General features: G+C 47.6%; 2 protein-coding genes and 1 long non-coding RNA gene across 3 annotated transcripts in view; all 3 read right to left on the bottom strand.

Annotated features, from left to right (window-relative positions):
- myo1g (myosin IG) overlaps nucleotides 1-658 on the bottom strand; it is a gene marked incomplete at both ends in the record, with an annotated part of 65,123 nt that extends 64,465 nt beyond the window's left edge. The window contains one exon of the mRNA XM_080526408.1: nucleotides 564-658. Within this exon, the coding sequence (XP_080382534.1) occupies nucleotides 564-658 (95 nt within the window). The remainder of the gene's footprint in view (nucleotides 1-563) is intronic.
- A 3,136-nt stretch (nucleotides 659-3,794) lies between these two features.
- On the bottom strand, nucleotides 3,795-6,639 carry rbm43 (RNA binding motif protein 43). Its single transcript, XM_080526409.1, has 4 exons — nucleotides 6,611-6,639; nucleotides 6,045-6,245; nucleotides 5,772-5,860; nucleotides 3,795-5,643 (listed from the first exon to the last, which is right to left on the bottom strand). Exons 2-4 carry the CDS (start codon nucleotides 6,220-6,222, stop codon nucleotides 4,294-4,296), a joined length of 1,617 nt encoding a protein of 538 aa, XP_080382535.1. The 5' UTR covers nucleotides 6,223-6,245; nucleotides 6,611-6,639; the 3' UTR covers nucleotides 3,795-4,293.
- A 2,491-nt stretch (nucleotides 6,640-9,130) lies between these two features.
- On the bottom strand, nucleotides 9,131-12,338 carry LOC308153307. Its single transcript, XR_013937360.1, has 6 exons — nucleotides 12,257-12,338; nucleotides 11,650-11,709; nucleotides 10,808-10,881; nucleotides 10,361-10,428; nucleotides 9,751-9,810; nucleotides 9,131-9,444 (listed from the first exon to the last, which is right to left on the bottom strand). It is a non-coding gene; the product is annotated as an uncharacterized lncRNA (long non-coding RNA).
- Nucleotides 12,339-19,855: the final 7,517 nt, after the last annotated feature.

Genomic DNA, 19,855 nt, shown 5'->3' with positions numbered 1-19,855 from the left:
TATTTGTATGACCGTTTCTATGGTGACCACCAAAACTTTGGGGACCGTACACTCATATCTCAACCAGTGAGGGCGGGCGGGAAAGTCAAACCAGAAATGACTCATCCTTTTCCCCTCAGTCTCTCTCTCTCTCTCTTTATCTCACTCTTTCTCTGTGCCAACATGACCACTTCTCCACTTGTCAGAATTGACAAAGTTGTCAAAAAGTAGAACCGCTGGAAAGTTTCTACCCCGCTAAGTACAGTATGAGAAACATTGACAGAAACAGTTGGTACAGTATGAGAAACACTGACAGAAACAGTTGGTACAGTATGAGAAACATTGACAGAAACAGTTGTTTGTGAACAGAACACACAAATATCAAGCCACAACATCACAACCCCTACGTCGCACACAACCAGCCAATTTGAGAACAAAATATGATTGATTGACTCCACAGGAGTCTTCCCTTATGTCTCAGTTTGGTGTGTTGTGTCTCCTACACAGTCACATCTCCATCTCTGAGTAGCAGCAGCTGCCTCCCTCCATTCCTCCTTCTCTCCCGGAGCCTCAGGCCTTCTTACCTCAACTTGAGATTCTCCATAAACTGCTCCATTGTCACCTCATCCAGGAGGACAAAGTCAGACTTCCCAAACTCCAAACCCTCTAGCTCCGCCATGTCAACGGTCTGACTGGCACAGACAGACAGACAGACAGACAGACAGGCGTACAGAACAAAAGCACACTCAAGGGAGGAGATATAGAGAAGTGTGCAAGACACTTCTGGGGCCCGGCAGCGGAGGCAGTGTGCGTGTGTGGGTGGGTGTGGCGTAACTCTCGTTCTTTTGTGGATCCTGGGGTGTGTTTAGGGCTGCGGTTGGCATGCTACAGCACGTCATCCTGTGAGTGTGTATGTGTGTGTGTGTGTGTGTGTGGGGGGGTATATATAGAGAGCGACTGAGAAGAGCTATCATTAAATACATACAGCACTTCTGCATCCTCCTCCTCCTCTCTCTCTTCCTGCCACAGACCTCCCGGCCTCCTTGGTTCTGAGAACGACCACAGTGAAACCGTCACTGCGGCCCAGGGGAGACTGCTGGAGGTAAACACATCGGAAGACAGGCTGCTCTTTCCATCTCATGCATTACAATAAGCCCGTCCTCCGATGTCTACTTCCCCACAGCCTCCCCTGCCACAGCCAATGTGAACCAAAAACTTGTGTCTCTTAGTCAGCCTCTATCCCTGTCTGTCTCTCTCTTTCAGCCTCTCTCTTTGCGTGAGTTTGTGTATATGCGCGTATCCGTCGACCTTTCTTTCTTCCCTTAAATACGAGAATACACACCACTTTTTCAACATCGCTCTTTCACCATCGTAACGTTGCTCAGACAAAAATAACAATAGAAAACAGAGACAGACTGCTGACCCTCTACTATTAACCCTGTCAGTTTGGGACATACAACGTCCTTATCTCCTGGGAAGGATCGAGGCATTTCTTGCTCCGACTCCACTCTGGCAAACATCATCTCCTAGGGGATTGCCCTTAACGCATCTACAGATCAAACCTCCTGGCTGAACCAGACTGGGGTCATGAAGACTGATCGCTATCTACAGTAACAGTCAAACCACACTGTAATTGTAGACTAATGAACTCCAGATCCAATTTGTGTCGATTATCCATTTAACCCTCAGTGAGGCCATCTGTACATCACTTCTAACTGGGTAGGACCATGACGGAGCACAATGAGAGCACGCTGATATACTCACACAGTGAGTATAACAGCGAATTTCACTCAAAACAATGCTACATTTTGATAGGACTGGTCCTGTACAAGTAAGTATCCGACCAGAGAGACCCAGATCTGGGCTGTGATGTCGCAATCACGTCTCTTCTCTACACTGGCTCCCCGCTGGTGGAATTGGTGGTACACTACACTAGCTCCCCGCTGGTTCCCACGGCTGTCAGAACTGCAGAGTCACTACCCATCTTCTGTCGGAGACTGAAGACCCATCTCTTCAGGTTCCACCTTAACTGCTCCTCCTGAGACATCTACTACCCCCCAGCACTGCGTCTCCTGAGACACCCGCCTTTCCCCTTTACTGTGTCGCCTTTGACTTCTACTGCCCCCTTGTACTGTTTCTCTGTTCTCCAGTGTCTATATATATATATTTTTTTTATTTTTTTTATTAAAAATAAAAATAAAATAATCCTTCCATCACTGAGACTGCCAATGGCCCCTGGCCTGAGCTAGATTACTCTTCCTGCTACGACTGGTGGATTGATGATGGATCAAATGTATTGATTGTAAGTCACTTTGGAATAAGGCGTCTGCTAAATGCCAAAAATGTAAATGTAAATGTCGTGGTTCAGGTGTGTCTGGCCGGCCTCTCCCTTGTCATCATGGGACTGAGCTGAGTGGTGACATCCAGGGTTTCGGCTGTTTCAGCCGTATGGGCGTTTCCCAACACCAGACAGATAATCCAGACTCAGACTGGCTCAGAACGGTATCTACAGAAGCTCCTCAGAGACAACAACAGACTAACCACCTTGTTGCCACATAACACTCTCCAGAGACCATCTTTTTGAGGGTGGAGATACAGTCCATTAACTTAGGAAAGGCCTTAATGTACCAGGGGAGGCTGGCAGAGGTAGAAATAGGAGCAGAGGCTCATTGTAATGCATGGAACGGAAAAAAGAACACACGTCCTGAGCCTGTCCTCCGATTTCTACGTCCACCAGCCTCCACTGTACAGTATGAGAGCCTGATTAAGGCTTCAATCGTTCAGCATTGTCAAATGATAACCTGTGGTTAATTAAACCGAAGAAATGTGTATAACTTGATGGTCAGCATAGTCAGAATGTCAACCTCTGAGTCACTAGTTTCAAGTTCCGTCACATTTTCAAGTTGTTACGTCACATTACACCGGTGTGAGAGAGTTAAACTCTTAGGCTTAGTAACATTGCAGCACAAGACAATGAGGCAATAAAATAAACAGTCAGTCATTGGTTCTTTGTTGCAGTACTCTGTGCAATGACAAAGTTAAATCTAATCTAATCTAATCACTGGTGTTCATGAACATCGTATATTACTTGTCGACAATTTCAGTGCTTTGTTTTCTACTACTGAACTGTGACAAGAATCGGTTGGGAAACGATATGAGGCAATGGACTTCACCATAAAGCTTCAATAGATTGTGTTGGTTAAACAGCACATTGCAGCAACACTTGTGAGGTCTAATACACTCACTAGCAAGAGGACACTAAAAGCCATTAACATTAGTGTGTGTTCAATTTGTCTCCATCTCCTCCAGGGACTGATTACCTGCCTATACTGTAAAGTGTTTTGTACTTAAGTTGTGCCCTATCAACTGAAATGTATGAACCTCATGTACTGCCCTAACACTTAACCTCTAACCTGCTCATCTCAGATCAGCACTTCCTCTATCAGTCAGGGTTGTGTGGGGCCGATGAGGGGGTGACACGGCAAGCACTTCCTGTCACGTGACCCTGTCTTCTTCAAGACACGGCACCCTGGAGTGAACGACTCAACATGTACACACTGACAAGAGGAAAAACAAACACACACAGCCAACATAGATACTGTAACACACAGCCAACGTAGATACTGTAACACACAGCCAACGTAGATACTCTAACACACAGACAACGTAGATACTGTAACACACACACAACGTAGATACTGTAACACACAGCCAACGTAGACACTGTAACACACAGACAACGTGATGGTGACAGATACCTAGAGGTGATGTGTGGATACAACGACAAGTGTCTCGATTTTTAATCTTGATCGTAAAGCAGATGAATTACCAAACATTTCCAGTTTCCACATAATAGCGTGGAAATGCAAAAAAGTTAACTCAAAGGCAACATACAGTTCAATATATTGTACATTCAATATTGCTCTTGGGAAATAGTGTTTGGTATATACTTCAGGTGTTTTAGGAAGCCTTCATTTTCCTCGAGTAGCTTCATGTTGGCAATCAATATATATCATACAGTGACTATGACATGGATCAAAGTAAGACTGGTGAACATAACATCTTATAAAAATCTCTCTCTCAATACAGTAGAGCAAAACGCATGATAAATAGGTTGATTTAAAATTGCAGTGCCAGACTAAAAAGACCATTGTTAAATTTAACATGTCACTAACATGTAACGCATACTTTACCCCTTTTCTATATAAATGTAATATCTAGATAGATTTGGATACATTGGGTGAAAGAGATTCAAGATATTAACTGTCATTTTCATACAATGTCACCCCTCTCTGCAAACCAACCTTGTCCTAACTACTTTTTTGTGCTTTTCCGAGTCATTTTATTCTTAATCTCTGTTGTGCTGCCCATACTCAAACTTTCAAACTTTTGCCTTAATCTCGGCAGTATTGATTTAGAAACAGCAGGGGGCGCCACTGCTACATATTCCTTGTCTTCCCTCTGTGCAACTCTCTGCTCCCTAACCTTTCCCCGGGACTCAGAGTTGCTTCTTCTCTGTCTGTGACTGTCTGTGGGTGGAGAGGGTAGTGGTCCTCCACCTTCCTGTCCAGCCACCCCACGCCCTGGGGCATCCTGGTACTTGTAGGAGGAGTAACCTCCAGCAGCACCAGAGTCAGGGACAGTGGGGCTATCATCCACATCTCTGGTCCCCTTCGTTTTGATTGTGCGGGGTAGAGAGCTGCTCCTCCTGTCCCTAGAGCGTCTCTCTGGCGCCCTCCCTGTTCGCCCGGCCGCAGGCATGTCTACAGTCTTCCCCGAGAGACTCTGCATCATTTCATAACTGTCCCTGGAAGGACCAACGAGGCGAAGGGTGTCACCGACCTGAGAGACGAGCACTGAAGGGAAAACATCCTTACACCTCATAGCTTGCTTTCCGACTCTAACCTGACTGTCGTGATCGAGAGACGCCAGTTGGATTTCCTGGGTGCGTAATGTTAGGCCGAGCTCATTGAGAAATCCCTTTAGCTTTTCCATAGCCAGCTCTGAGCTCCTGCCCTTTAGAGTGACAGCACTGATGTCTGAAGTACCTTCAGTGGTCTTCTCCACATCCATTTTAACATTGCAGCTTTCCAGAATCACATCGATGTCCTTCATCCTGAAACACTGGGCGTAACGGAGCCCAACCGCGTCGGTGATGAAGCGGGCCTCACTGCCTGGCCTGGGAACGGGTCTGCCTCCCTGGGAGACGACGGCCTCGTACCCCGGGGGGGTGGACAAGTGACGCGGAGACCCCGACCCCCTTGATGAGGAGCTGGTGGGGGAAGACGGCAGGTCGTATGTGGCCTGACCTCCAATCGGAATAGGACTCCTGCTCCCAGCAGGCATTGTGCCGGTGCTGTTGGTGTGGTGCATCCTGCCTCCTGGGGATTTGTAGATGGCATCAGAGGCATGGTCATGGTTAAAGCCATTGAGGCTGGGTGGGGTTGGGTCACTGTGGGGCTGCTGGGGGGACTGGGCGTCCTGGGGAAGGAGCTTCTGGAGCTGGGCCTTGACAGCTCTGAGCTTCAGGAAGGAGCCCTGCACACATAGATAACCCCTGCTAGACCTGGTCACCTCAAAGGCATGTGATGTCAGAAGTTGAAGCGCTGCCCTCTCATCAGGGAACATGCTCACATCCAGAGTAGCATCTACTGGCAGGTCCACCTGTGATAGAGACAGACGCACGCACGCACACACACACACACGAGAATAGTATTCAGTATTTCATTTAATCCTTAATCAATCTTATTGGATATTGATAAACAACATATGAGAGGGTAGCCTCTCCTTACCTCTGGTCGGTCAGCTGGCCTGACGTCTAGGGGATAATGTTGTTTCTCCAATTTCAACACATGGGTTGACCGCAAGACACGGGCAGCCACTAAGAGAGAGAGAGCGAAGCTTACACAATGCTGTTTTGACTTTATAAACATGTATCAAGACAAAAACAACTTAAACTGATGTGAATGTCTGGTTTAATTTAAATCAATGTATGAGTTATTCAGCCAGTTGCAGACAACTAGGTGTCTTCAGAAACCTATTTGCGACTGTATCTTTTTTTATACCTTCTGGTTCCTCGAATATGACAAAGGCCTGCCCTGAGCGGTAGGATGGGAAAATAACCCTCTGCACCTCTCCACCTCCATGACGTGGTCGCAGGAAGTGTATGGTGAGCTTGTCAACCATCCTATCACTAGGTAGGACATTTGGGACGCCGGTGATCTCCACAGCTATTCCCTCCATTGTAGGCCTACGTTACATCAACACTGAGGGCAGAGAGCATAGAAGTGCAGATGAGACACCTCATAACAGAAATGTGGCCCGTCAAGACGTTCGAAGACAAAATGAAAGCATACTTAACTTGATTCTTTAGAAATTGTTGGACAATATGACTGCGATATTGATTTCGGTTTCTTCCACAACACGATTGAGGCCTTGTAAATTGCAACTCTGATCAAATCACGTGCCCAGAACGTGAAATATTATTTCGAAGAATATCTTTGAAACGAGTCCGAGTCTAGTAAGTTATTTGTTCATTTTTACAGTGACAAGAGACGGTTTTTGTAGTTTATCTCAAATAAATAGAAGAGTAAGTCAAAGACTGAGAGCGGTTTTCGTAAAGAAAACTTACCTGTATTTACGTCGGACATCGGTGTCCTGTGTGTTCGTCGAGCACTTTCTACGAAATCGAAAGTAAAAGATTGCGCACTTTGCACAAGTTGTCCGGAGAGGGACGCCGTAGGACAGGGTCAACCGTCTGCCCATGTACTGTGTATATATGACGTGTAAACTATTAAACTATGTAAACATATAGAAAACAATAATCATTGTTTTTAACCAGGGTTCCTGCAGTTCCTCACTTTTAATAGAATTTAAGATCTATTTATGTATCATGGCCATACTGGCAATGTATGAAGGAAAGAAGAAATAAGTCCCAGAATGACTTACAAAAGTACATTTATTTACGTTCCGCATTGGAACGAACATAACAGTAAACAGAACTGTGCATGCAAACCGAAACACTACGAAAGAGAACAAGCACACTGCAAAAACAAGAACAACACTGCAAAAGGTCTGCTAAGAACAGAACTGTGTGTGTGTGTGTGTGTGTGTGTGTGTGTGTGTGTGTGTGTGTGTGTGTGTGTGTGTGTGTGTGTGTGTGTGTGTGTGTGTGTGTGTGTGTGTGTGTGTGTGTGTGTGTGTGTGTGTGTGTGTGTGTGTGTGTGTCAGTCAAGAGCTAGCTTTTGTTTCGAGCTCTGCTCCCTTGGCCACAATCTCCTTTTCAATGGTCTCAAGCTCAACCAGCTTCTCCTTGTGGCCCCTTCTTAGAATATTTGATTTGGAGATGAGCTCGGCCATCTTGCTGCCAATGCTGTCCTCAGCTTCTTCTGCAAACCTGTCTGCATCTCTGGCCAGAACTTCAGACACCGCTAGGATGGTTGTCCATCTCTTTTTCAGGTCCTCTAGGTGGTCCTCTGCCGTCTTTCTCTTCTGACCCTGTGCTCCTGACTCCTTCTTTCTTCTCTCTTCGTCGAGGTGGGCACGGTACCTGTACCTGGCTGATGCCACAGAATCCAGGAGCTCCTCAGTGAGTGGGACCTTGGTAACACCACCATATTGAGTGACATAGGCGCACACAAGCCTCTGCGCAACAACAGTGTCCTCCTGCATATTATTGAAAGTCTCCACTTTCTTGTCCACCGAAAAGCCACTCTTCTCCACACCGAGTTCCCTCTTGATGTGCTCCGCTAAACCAAATAACGTGACGTAGGACGTTTTGTCACCGCCGCACGAGAAGGTTTTCGCGATATCCGAATCGGGGAACATGGCTCTGAAAAGCTCACCCATGCCCTCATTACTGTTGTAGGACTGGTGGTTAGTTACAGTATGTAGCGTCCACAGCACCTCCGCTTTTAGGGTTGCCGTAGCGAGGTGGATTATCCCAGATGCTGCAGGAGCTGGCGCAGCAGACTGAGGCACAATGGCTAACACTACATCGGACACACTTGACGCTCCCGAAGCAGGCAGGTTGAACACGGAAGAGACGACATGCATTTCTTGTCGGTTCTTGACTTGGGTCTGGTGTTTCCCTGACCGGGCATGTGATTCTAAAGCCTTCACCCCCAATGTTCCTAGTCTTAACGTTTTCCTGCATAAGCTGCAGGCTGCTAGAAAAACGTTCCCCTCCACTCGTCTCAACCAAGCACTAAACGTGCTTTTCTCCAACCACGAATTGTTGAACTTACACTTCCCCATAGTTCTCCACAAAGATACAAAAGATTGTAAGAAGTTGTTCGCGCCAGGCTGTTAGAATTCCTCTTCTACGTCACGCCTAGCTCTAGCTTGTGTACTTCCTGGGTGTTCTCCGAAAAGTTCTCACCGGGGGCTGCAAACTAGTGTTTATTGGTTCCAGTGTATTTCCATATTATTGTTGGGGGGCGGCGGGAGGGACTAGGCTAAATACCATACTGCTTACGTTGCAGACCGGACATTTTCCCCAAACACATTTAAACGTCCAATACATTTCTAAGACCTACCAAGTCATATTTAAGACCTTTTAAGACCTAAAATTCGGATTACCAAATGTAAGACTTTTTAACCCCACAGGAAACCTCATACCACTGTGGTATTTGCCAGGTAGATATGGCATAATGGTATCCTATTTTACTTGGCTGAAGATCAATAGAATATAATTACTGATTCAATGTTAACATTATTAACTGCTTATTATAATAACTGTGTGCATGTTTTAATGCAGTGGCAACTCAACACACAATACAGTTTGGAAGAAAAATAATCATAATCAACCATTATTTGAATTGGATAGCTTATCAAGTCACATTTCATACAAATTTAAATGCAATACCATTTACCCAAGTCAATTATGAACACAAATCAATGACTGCTGCAAAGATTAATTCATGCCTTTAAAACTGAATGTTGAGGTTGGACATAAGTTGCAGACGTCCCCATGCTGCCAGAGAACATCAGTGTGAAACATACATGTAATGACTCTACATGTAATGACTTTTCTTACTATCCTTACATCTGTTAGCAAATGTAATGGCTAAACGTATTCTAAAGGTTTCAGATGTACAGGAAGTTGAGACAGAGTTTGTGATTATTAAACCTTTATTTCAGGCAAGGGAGGTCCTAATGATAACAAGGTCTCTTTTCTTAGAGGAAATCTGTTTAACAAACACAGATATATGACATGTACACTCCTCAGATGACAGATCCTTTATCACGGTCTTAAACTGACCAAGTGACAAAATAATCAAATTTGAAGCTGGTCAGTGTTAACTGAATCAACGGTCAGGTGTGAGATGGATATGCAGACCGAAAAGTTGTCTGGTTTTGGGTGACCAAAGGAAGTAGCAATGTAGGCTACTATGTGGCTTGTCGAGATGCAGTCCTGTTCACAGGTCATCTTCAGGAACTGATCTCCAACTCCTGAGAAGGCATCTGCGTAGGAAATAAAAAGGCAGGGATTCAAGTATACCAAGTCCAAAACATACTCTCATTTAGAGGTACAGTACAGATATGCCATAATAAATGGACATTTAATACAATTAGCATAATACATGTCTGAGGTTTACCTATAACCTTGCCGTGGAGGAGACACAGCAGGGCCTCAAACCGCCCCAGGTCTCTCTAGCAGGCACCATAGGAGAGGACAGAGTCACTACAGACTCAGCCTCGCTGACATGGCCTGCATTACAGTAATAATATGTCTACCACATTGAAGTGTCTAGGACTGTCTGGACATACCTCATGGTTAGCTGGGAAACCCCTGTTATTCAGCACAACTTCAGCTTGCATCACCACCTTCTGTTGAGGAAAAGGATTGTCAAACTTACCAATTGATATTTGTATCATTTTAGCCACTAATCTGTGCACGAGCCAGAAAGTGGTCTCTGTGTGTCAATTTCACACAACAAATCAATGCGCTATACTGAAACTAGTTACCAATAGATACTAAACAGCCACACTATCATCAATACAGGAAAGATGACAGTTTCAAATGGGTGTTTCATTCAAGCGTTGTCTGAGGTTTACCTATAACCTTGCCGTGGAGGAGACACGGCAGGGCCTCAAACCGCCCCAGGTCTCTCTAGCAGGCACCATAGGAGAGGACAGAGTCAGTACAGACTCAGCCTCGCTGACATGGCCTGCATGTTACAACATCACACTACTGTACATGTTGAGGGGGGGAGCCCATTGAAATATCAAGTGCTTAGCTGGAACCAATTATCTACATTTAGATTATCAAGCCCTAATATACTTTGACCTACAACAAGGTGAAGCAGTTCGCCACGCACAAGCGCTGCTGAGGTTGACGCTTGCGGTGTGTTTTCGCCTTAAGACTGTCTGGACATACCTCATAGTTAGGGGGGGGAACCCCATTATTCCGCCTCACAGCAGAACTCCAGCTGACATCCCGACTTTCTGTTGAGGAACAATATTGTCAAAAGTAGTCATTGGACATTTGTATACGTTCAGCTACTGATCTGCACACAAGAGCAAAACAGTGGTTCCTGTGTATCAGTCTCACACAGTAAGTCCATGCACCACACACACCAGGTGTATGTAGAACATTGAAATATATCCAATCGAGCCAAAATATCATGCTGTGTTTCATTCAAGTGTTGTCTGAGGTTTACCTATAACCTTGCCGTGGAGGAGACACGGCAGGGCCTCAAACCGCCCCAGGTCTCTCTAGCAGGCACCATAGGAGAGGACAGAGTCACTACAGACTCCGCCTCGCTGACATGGCCTGCATGGTACAACATCACACTACTGTACATGGATGGAACTGTAAGCATACCTCATTGTTACCTGGGAAACCCCATCATTCCATTATAGAACTTCAACTGGCATCCCGACTTTCTGTTAGGAAAACTGTCAAATGTACAGAACAGAATATTTGTTTAATTTCAGACACTAATCTGCTCACAAGAGCCCACATGGTCCCAGTTTCACACAATAAGTCAGGTATACACCAGGTGCATGTAGAATATTGAATTTAGTTTACTAAGACATGCCACAGCCATAACATTGGGTATTTATATTCACTGGAAGGACGCTGAGCTTTTTAAAAGATTACTGAGATTCAAAATGGGTGTTTCTACCAGAGCTCATTCATGAGAGGAAATCTTCCAACAAGGAAATTGATTAGGAATAGTTACACATTACAGCTGACAATTTCACAGCCATATATCAGGTAAGTGAGTGATCGATGATGTATTGTACAGACTATAGCTCCATTTCAACCCCCCAAAAAGGTTTAATAGTACAGATTATTTAGCATTAGAGCTAAAATATCATGCTGTCATTTTGAAGCGTTGTCTGAGGTTTACCTATAACCTTGCCGTGGAGGAGACACAGCAGGGCCTCAAACCGCCCCAGGTCTCTCTAGCAGGCACCATAGGAGAGGACAGAGTCACTACAGACTCAGCCTCGCTGACATGGCCTGCATGGTACAACATCACACTACTGTACATCGATGGCACTGTAAGCATATTACCAGGGAACTCACTGCAATATCATAGACCAAGTGCTAAAGGGAAACGAATGAGGTATATTTATGGCATCAAGCCAAGATGGGTAATGTAACTGCTGCTAACTAATGTCTACCACATTGAAGTGTCTAGGACTGTCTGGACATACCTCATGGTTAGTTAGGAAACCCCCGTTATTCAGCACAACTTCAGCTTGCATCGCCACCTTCTGTTGAGGAAAAGGATTGTCAAATTTACCAATTTAACAGAATATTTGTATCATTTCAGCCACTAATCTGTGCACGAGCCAGAAAGTGGTCTCTGTGTGTCAGTTTCACACAACAAATCAATGCGCTATATTGAAACTAGTTACCAATAGATACTAAACAGCCACACTATCAATACAGTATCGCTGGAAGGACGCAAAGTTATTGGAAAAAAAGAAAGAAATAGATGGCAGTTTCAAATGGGTGTTTCATTCAAGTGTTGTCTGAGGTTTACCTATAACCTTGCCGTGGAGGAGACACGGCAGGGCCTCAAACCGCCCCAGGTCTCTCTAGCAGGCACCATAGGAGAGGACAGAGTCACTACAGACTCAGCCTCGCTGACATGGCCTGCATGTTGCAGCATTTTACAATTCCGTGAACTTTCACTGAACATAGATTTGAACGAATATAACCGACGTACTGCAGGGATTGTTGCTCATCACTTCCAGTTATATAATGCTGGTTACAGGGCTATGAGAAGGTAATTGCTTGTTTCTATGCTGGCTTTACCATCATCGAGGGACTTCAACCAACTAGGGTCCATCCACGAAGGACCACAGAGATCCATTTCCCATCTGCAACAACCACGTCTAAAAAAATAAAAAGAGAGAGTTCGTGTTACAACGTTTTTGCTACTGCAGACAGAGAAGACTGTGGTTGCCCCTGGATACCACGCGTCCACAGACACGTGAATTATGTTGACAGAACAGTTCGTAGATTAAATAGCAAAGTATTAAATTAAAATGATCAATGACGTACAGCAAACCCTTGTTAACGTTAAGGAGTTCTTAAATTGATATTGATTAAAGATGGTATTTGATTGTCTTTACCGACTGTCTACATACCTCCTTCCCCCAAGCGGCATGACCCAGAAGTGGAAGTGTGCAACAGCGTCAACGAGCTTCGTCACATCCTCTGAAGCTCACGCCCTCTTCTTCTTCTTCTTCTTCTTCTTTATGGTTTAACGGCAACTTGCATCTTTGATGTTGCATTACTGCCATCTTCTGGAGTTAGCTAACTCCTACAGTGTCCGGTTGTAAACATCTAAACAAAAATTCTAAAGCACAAGCTTACATGTAATAATCTAAACGTCACAAAATAACGTTTTAGAAGATACATTTTAGTTTAGGAGTTGAATTAATCATCACCAGTCGAGACGCATGGCCGGTTAGCTCAGTTGGTTAGAGCGTCGTGCTAATAACGCGAAGGTCGCGGGTTCGATACCCGTACTGGCCACTTCCTTTTACAGGGTCCCATGTCACCCTCAGCTGTTTTCAAATAACCACCACTACCGTAACTCCTTGGTTGAAGTAACTGTACTGTAATAGCTCTAGTCTAGGTCTCTCTCAAAGAAAACTGCTGCTACTGTTTCTTTGTTAATTTGCACTTTCCTTACTTCATCCTCTAGAGTCTAGACATACTACTAAATCCAAAGTACCCCTCCCTTTCCTAAATCCACTTTGACATCCTGCAATTAAATCCTGTTTTGTCTAAAGAATACATCAGTCTTTCATTTTTTTTTTAGATTGTTTATTTTGGTCCCCTATACAATTCACAATACAGATATAAGAAAATGTACATGGTGTAGTGACTACATTATGGGTTCATGTTCTCCTCTTACTGTTGGTTGTGTAGTGGGAGGGAACCAGTTCTGGCACTAGGGGCAGAGGGGAGGATTATTAACGTTGCACCTTCCTGTTTAGATACACGAGTTTTGGTAACCATTTTCTGGTCCTGTACTGAGAGTACAAGTTGTTGTTTTGATTAAACAGTTATCATTACGTTGCCTACGTCTTTCCTTTTTCCTCCGGCACTACACTGGTGACCCGACGTGGATTTTTGTTAACGTAATTGTGTACGAAAACCAGCGACGAACATTACAATCCTGCAAAATGTCCGGGCGAGGAAGACGTTCAAACCAGCGGCAGCCATCACCATCCCCTGTCAGGGTAACGCGTGGTGCGCACACTCCCACTCTCAAGCTACCAGAATTCTGGGACTCAACGCCTGCTGCATGGTTTGCTATTGTAGAGGCACATTTCAATAAAAGTGACATCGATGACGACGACGACCGGTACAACCATGCTGTGGCAATGTTGGGCAGCTCCACCGCGGCTCGAGTGGTAGGTTTTTTGTCTGCTCCCCCGACGACGAACAAATATGAGCGCCTCAAGGCCCTGCTTCTAGAGACATTTGAACTGTCCACTGCGGAGAGGGTGCGTCGCCTATTTGCCATGTCGGACTTGGGTGACGAGAGGCCTTCTGCGAGCATGGAGAGGATGCTAAACCTGCTCGGTTCAGAAGACCCCATGATCCTCTTCACAGAGCTGTTCATGCGCACATTGCCAGCTCAAGTTAGGATGGCGCTGGCCAACACCGCCATCATGGAGCCCCGCGCCCTGGCCAGGGAGGCGGACCGGTTCGTCTTGGCCATGCCTCAACGGTCCCCCGACCTGCTCGCTCCCGCGGCCGCCCCGCCACCCGACCGTCGCAGGAGAGCGAAGGATGACGCCAGACCTTCTGGCCAGCAGGGTAACGCTGCGGGCCATTGTTTCTACCACGCCACTTTTGGCGCCAAGGCCAAACGGTGCCGCTCACCCTGCACCTTCGGACCGACGGGAAACGGCGGGGCCGGCGCTCAGTAGTGGCCCTGAGCGCTGGCGTCACCAACAGGCTGCTCTTCATACAAGACACCGCCTCTGGTCGCAGTTTCCTTTGTGACACAGGTGCCCAGTGGAGCATCATTCCGGCAGAGAGATCGGATATGGCGAAGGAGGAGCGTGGTCCGCAGTTGGCAGGCGCGGACGGCACACCTATCTGCTCTTACGGCACTAGGGCGGTGGACGTGTGCTTCGGAGGGCAATGTTTTTCGTGGGATTTTGTCATAGCGGCTGTCACATTTCCCCTCCTTGGTGCGGATTTTCTGTGCGCCCACAACCTGTTGGTGGACGTGGGGAACAGGCGCCTGGTCAACTCACAGACTTTCGCTTCATTCGCCTGTACGCAGGGGGAGGCGGTCTACAGCGGGTGGTCCAATACGCTCGCCGAAAGTGACCAGTACCTTCGGCTGCTCGCCGAATTCCCCGACCTTACCAAGCCCACCTTCTCCGCGCCCACGGTGAAACACGGAGTGGAGCACCACATCGAGACCGAGGGGCCTCCCCTCCACGCCAGGGCCAGGCGCCTCAACCCGGAGAAGCTGGCCATCGCCAGGGCGGAGTTTGCGCATATGGAGCAGGTGGGCATCGTTCGGCGCTCGAGCAGCCCCTGGGCGTCTCCCCTGCACATCGTCCCTAAGTCAGACGGCGGGTGGCGCCCATGTGGGGACTACCGCCGCCTCAACGACGCGTCCAAGCCTGACCGCTACCCGGTCCCACATGTCCAGGACTTTTCAGCGAACCTGGCAGGCAAACGCTTCTTCTCCAAAGTGGACCTGGTACGGGGGTACCATCAGGTGCCGGTGCACCCCGAGGACGTCCCTAAGACGGCCGTAATCACGCCATTTGGGCTCTTCGAGTTTCTGCGGATGCCGTTCGGCCTGAAGAACGCGGCGCAGACCTTCCAACGCCTCATGCACTCGGTGCTCCGGGACCTACCATTCCTCTTCGTCTACTTGGATGACATCCTCGTCGCAAGCACCACGGAGGAGGAGCACCTGTCCCACCTCCGGGCCCTTTTCACACGGCTCAGCCAACATGGGCTGATTGTCAATCCGGCGAAGTGTGAGTTCGGACGGAACGCCATCGACTTTCTCGGGCACCGGGTCTCCGCAGAGGGGGTGACCCCCCTCCCCTCGAAGGTAGAAGCTGTCGCTGCTTTCCCGCGCCCCAGCACAGTCAGCGAGCTCAAGGGGTTCATCGGGATGGTAACCTTCTACTATCGCTTCCTCCACCACATCGCTCACATCCTGCGGCCTCTGTACGATGCCCAGAAGGGCAAGACTCTGAAGCAGCCGGTGGACTGGACGGCGGAGCGTGTCAAAGCCTTTCAGGACACCAAGGCGGCCCTGGCCCGCGCTGCCATGTTGGCCCACCCCTCGCCCTCGGCACCCACTGCTCTCACCACGGACGCCTCTGACTTTGCTGTGGGAGCGGTGTACGAACAGTGGGTTGGGGACGCCTGGCAGCCTCTTGCATTCTTCAGCCGCCAGCTGTCTCCCAGAGAGCAAAGGTACAGCACATTCGACAGGGAGCTCCTCGGGCTGTGGCTTGCTGTCAGACACTTCCGTTTTTTACTGGAGGGCCGCGAGTTTACGGCCTACGTGGACCACAAGCCACTCACGCACGCCATGTCCAAGGTGGCGGAGCCGTGGTCCGACCGCCAACAGCGCCAGCTCGCCTACATATCCGAGTTCACCACAGACATCCAGCACGTTGCTGGGAAGTCCAACCAGGTCGCGGATTGTCTCTCCAGGGCGGTGGTTGGTGCGGTCCAACTGGGTTTGGACTACGCGCGCATGGCTGCAGACCAGGCCGCCGACCCCGCCGTCCAGGCTCTCAAGTTGTCGGACACAGGACTGCGCCTAGAAGAGGTGGTTTTCGGTGACGCAGGGGCCACGCTCCTGTGCGACGTCTCCATGGGTCAGCCACGACCGGTGGTCCCCGCCAACTGGAGGCGCCCCGCCTTCGAGGCGATACACGGCTTGTCTCACCCTGGTAGGAAACCGTCCTCACGGCTGGTGTCAGAGAAATTTGTCTGGCATGGGCTCAAGAGGGATGTGAGGGCCTGGGTTGACACGTGCATCGCCTGCCAGCGCGCCAAGGTGCATCGACACGTCAAGGCCCCCCTGGAGCAGTTCTCTGTGCCTGAGCGGAGGTTCGATCATGTAAACGTGGACCTGGTAGGGCCGCTGCCCCCCTCGCACGGATACACCTATCTCTTTACCATGGTGGACAGGACGACTCGCTGGCCGGAGGCAGTTCCGCTCTCCTCAACGACAGCCCCCGACCTGGCCCGGGCGTTCATCGCGGTGTGGGTCTCCCGCTACGGCACCCCTGCTGATCTCTCCTCTGACCGTGGCTCACAGTTTACTTCAGAGCTGTGGGCAGCGGTGGCGGAGAATCTGGGGGTCAAGCTCCACCGCACAACCGCCTATCACCCGCAGGCGAACGGGCTCTGTGAGCGTTTCCATCGATCCATGAAGGCCGCCCTTCGAGCCAGCCTCACGGACAGCGACTGGCTTGACAAGCTGCCGTGGGTCATGCTGGGGCTCAGGACAGCGCCTAAGGAGGACCTCCAGTCGTCGTCCGCTGAGCTGGTGTTTGGACAGCCGCTGCGGGTCCCCGGTGACTTCATTCCCAAGTCAACGGAGCCCTGGTCCGCCGCCGCTCAGCGCGCCTCCCTGCTGGACAGCGCCAGGACCTTCGTCCCGGTCCCGACTACGCAGCATGGTGTCCCTACTTCGAGGGTGCCCCCGGAGCTGCACTCAGCGAGGTTCGTTTTCATTCGTCATGATGGCCACAGGACTCCACTACGTCCTCCTTATGACGGGCCTTTCCGTGTCATCGAGGCCGGAGCCAAGAACTTCATGGTTGACATGGGGGGTAGGCCTGAGTGTGTGTCCGTTGATCGCCTCAAACCGGCCCACTTGGACCTTGAACTGCCCCTGGACTTGGCCCTGCCACCGCGCAGAGGCCGGCCTCCAGTCCTACCTCCCCTGCCGCGCCCTGGCCATTCCCCCCTCCGACCCCGACAACCCCCCGCAGCTCGCGAGCCCCCGGTCGTCGCTGCCCCCCGTCCTTCCCTGCAGGAGGACGTGATGGGCGATGTCACACCTCCTCTCGCACCTCCTGACTTTACCTACGATCGTAGGGGCCGGGCCATACGCCCTCCTCGCCGTGAGGATTTCCAATATTGAGGTGAACACTGGGGGGGCTGGTGTAGTGACTACATTATGGGTTCATGTTCTCCTCTTACTGTTGGTTGTGTAGTGGGAGGGAACCAGTTCTGGCACTAGGGGCAGAGGGGAGGATTATTAACGTTGCACCTTCCTGTTTAGATACACGAGTTTTGGTAACCATTTTCTGGTCCTGTACTGAGAGTACAAGTTGTTGTTTTGATTAAACAGTTATCATTACGTTGCCTACGTCTTTCCTTTTTCCTCCGGCACTACAATAGTCACAATTCATAACACCAGGACCAAAAAGGTGTAGGCGGAAGCCGTGGCTTATTGCGCCTACCCTTGTTACATGTATGCATGTCCCCCCATGAATGCATAATCAAAACATTGAAACTTTTATAAACAAAATGTCACTTACGCATGTCAACAAAAAGTTCAAAAAAATACCAAACAAAAACTATATTTAAACCTCTGTTTTATACTTGTTAATCATCTTATTTTTAAATAATTGTTTTAATCCTTTTAATGTACTACACATTTTCATTTCCTTTTCAAAGGTATTCCATAAATTAACTCCTTTAACTGTTATACATCTTTGTTTTGCATTTGTTCTAATCTTTGTTTTCATAAACATACATATTCCTCTGAGTTCATAATTACTCTGTCTAACTTGAAATAGTCTCTGGATACAGTCTGGAAGCATCTTATTTTTTACTTTATACATTACTTGTGCCATTTTGAAGTCCACCAATTCTTTAAATTTGAGATCATAGGTGTTTATGAATAATTTGTTAGTTGGTTCTTGATAGGCAGCTCTGTTTATAATTCGTATAGCTCTTTTCTGTAGTAAATAAATTGGATTTGTGATTGTTTTGTATGTGTTTCCCCACACTTCCACACAGTAAGTTATGTATGGAACTATTAGAGAACGGTACAATATGTGTAATGAATTTGGATTAAGTATGTCTTTCGTTTTATGCAGTATTGCAATAGACTTTGATATTTTAGTCTTTAAGTAGTTTATGTGTGTTTTCCATTTACCATTCATTCCATTAGTTTACATTATGTTTGATGTTAATGCAATTGGTCTATAATTAGTAGGGTTGCATCTTTCCCTGGTTTTCTTATGGGAACAACAACCGCCTCCTTCCAACTCATTGGTATTCTACCTTCCTCCCACACCTTATTATACAGTCCCAATAATTTGTTCAGACCGTCTGCACCTACGTTTTTTTTTTATCATCAAATAGCATTTCATCCTTCCCTGGTGCAGTCATACCAGCTTTATCCAAAGTAATGTCATCTCCATTATTTTTCTTTCTCCTTAGTGCCTCCATGTTTTCAGATTTTGTTTTCTCCCTGCCCCTTTTTCCCTCAGACAAATTATTAGAACCGCTCCCACCCTCTCCCCACTCCATTCTATGTGAGCATGTACCATAGTCTTATTGTGCCCTTCTTTATTCTTTTGAATGATAGAAAAACAAGACTCCATCACCCCCTAATGATTTCATGATTTGCAGGAAGGTTTGCAGAAATGCAGGACTGTAGAGAATGTTATTAGTTATAAGTTATTCATGTTAATGTACTGTAAATTCCACTAGAGGGCAGTAGAGGACAACTGACATTACCCAGACAAAAACTCGACCCAGAAAATAGATCACCTGGTCTAGGCTTATTTCTCCACCCTTTTCCTGGCGTAGCCTATGCACATTCCCACACAGATTTCGATGGGAATGGATTGGATAAGACCCTGTGCCTAGACTAATCCTTGCTTTTTAATCCATATTGGGAAGCTGCACGCAGCATAGGGTACTACTGTATGTCTCCCATGATCTTGACATAGGCTACCTGCCTCATCTTCAATAGATACTCATTCATACATTCATTTCCTGCATATAACTAGGGTGCTGCTGTCATGTATGCCATTTGTATCTCATCCTGGCCTTTTCCATTCAAATTTAAACTCAAACTGAATTTGCCCCAACATTCTGACTCCATCCCTATAGTTTCTTTGTACATGGGGGACAACAATGTACAATTAGGAACTGGTGCAGCAACTGCTGTTATTGTGGGTGGGGGCTGGCTTCTCAAGCCTTACAGAGGGCCCGTGTTTTAGCGGATGACTCATACTTCATCACTGAACAACAATACAGCCCATAGAGAAACAGCTTTGTTGTTGGCCAAACGTCTAAGATGACCAGCCCCATCACAGGACAGGCACTATGAATTTCAGCTTTGTTTGTCTGCTGAACTGCTGATTGTCTCTCCAG

Source organism: Nansenia antarctica, assembly GCF_963989245.1.
Source record: "Nansenia antarctica genome assembly, chromosome: 3".
In the NCBI taxonomy this organism is placed as follows: Eukaryota; Metazoa; Chordata; class Actinopteri; order Argentiniformes; family Microstomatidae; genus Nansenia; species Nansenia antarctica.
Note: the sequence above shows the minus strand (reverse complement) of the source record. Positions and strands in the feature narration are given on the sequence as shown.

Coding starts and splice junctions, on each gene's coding strand:
- rbm43 (XM_080526409.1), bottom strand. CDS start 6,222: ATGGAGGGAATAGCTGTGGAGATCACCGGCGTCCCAAATGTCCTACCT. Junction 5,861..6,044: donor CATATTCGAGGAACCAGAAG/GTATAAAAAAAG, acceptor TCTCTCTCTTAG/TGGCTGCCCGTGTCTTGCGG. Junction 5,644..5,771: donor GGCCAGCTGACCGACCAGAG/GTAAGGAGAGGC, acceptor TCTCTATCACAG/GTGGACCTGCCAGTAGATGC.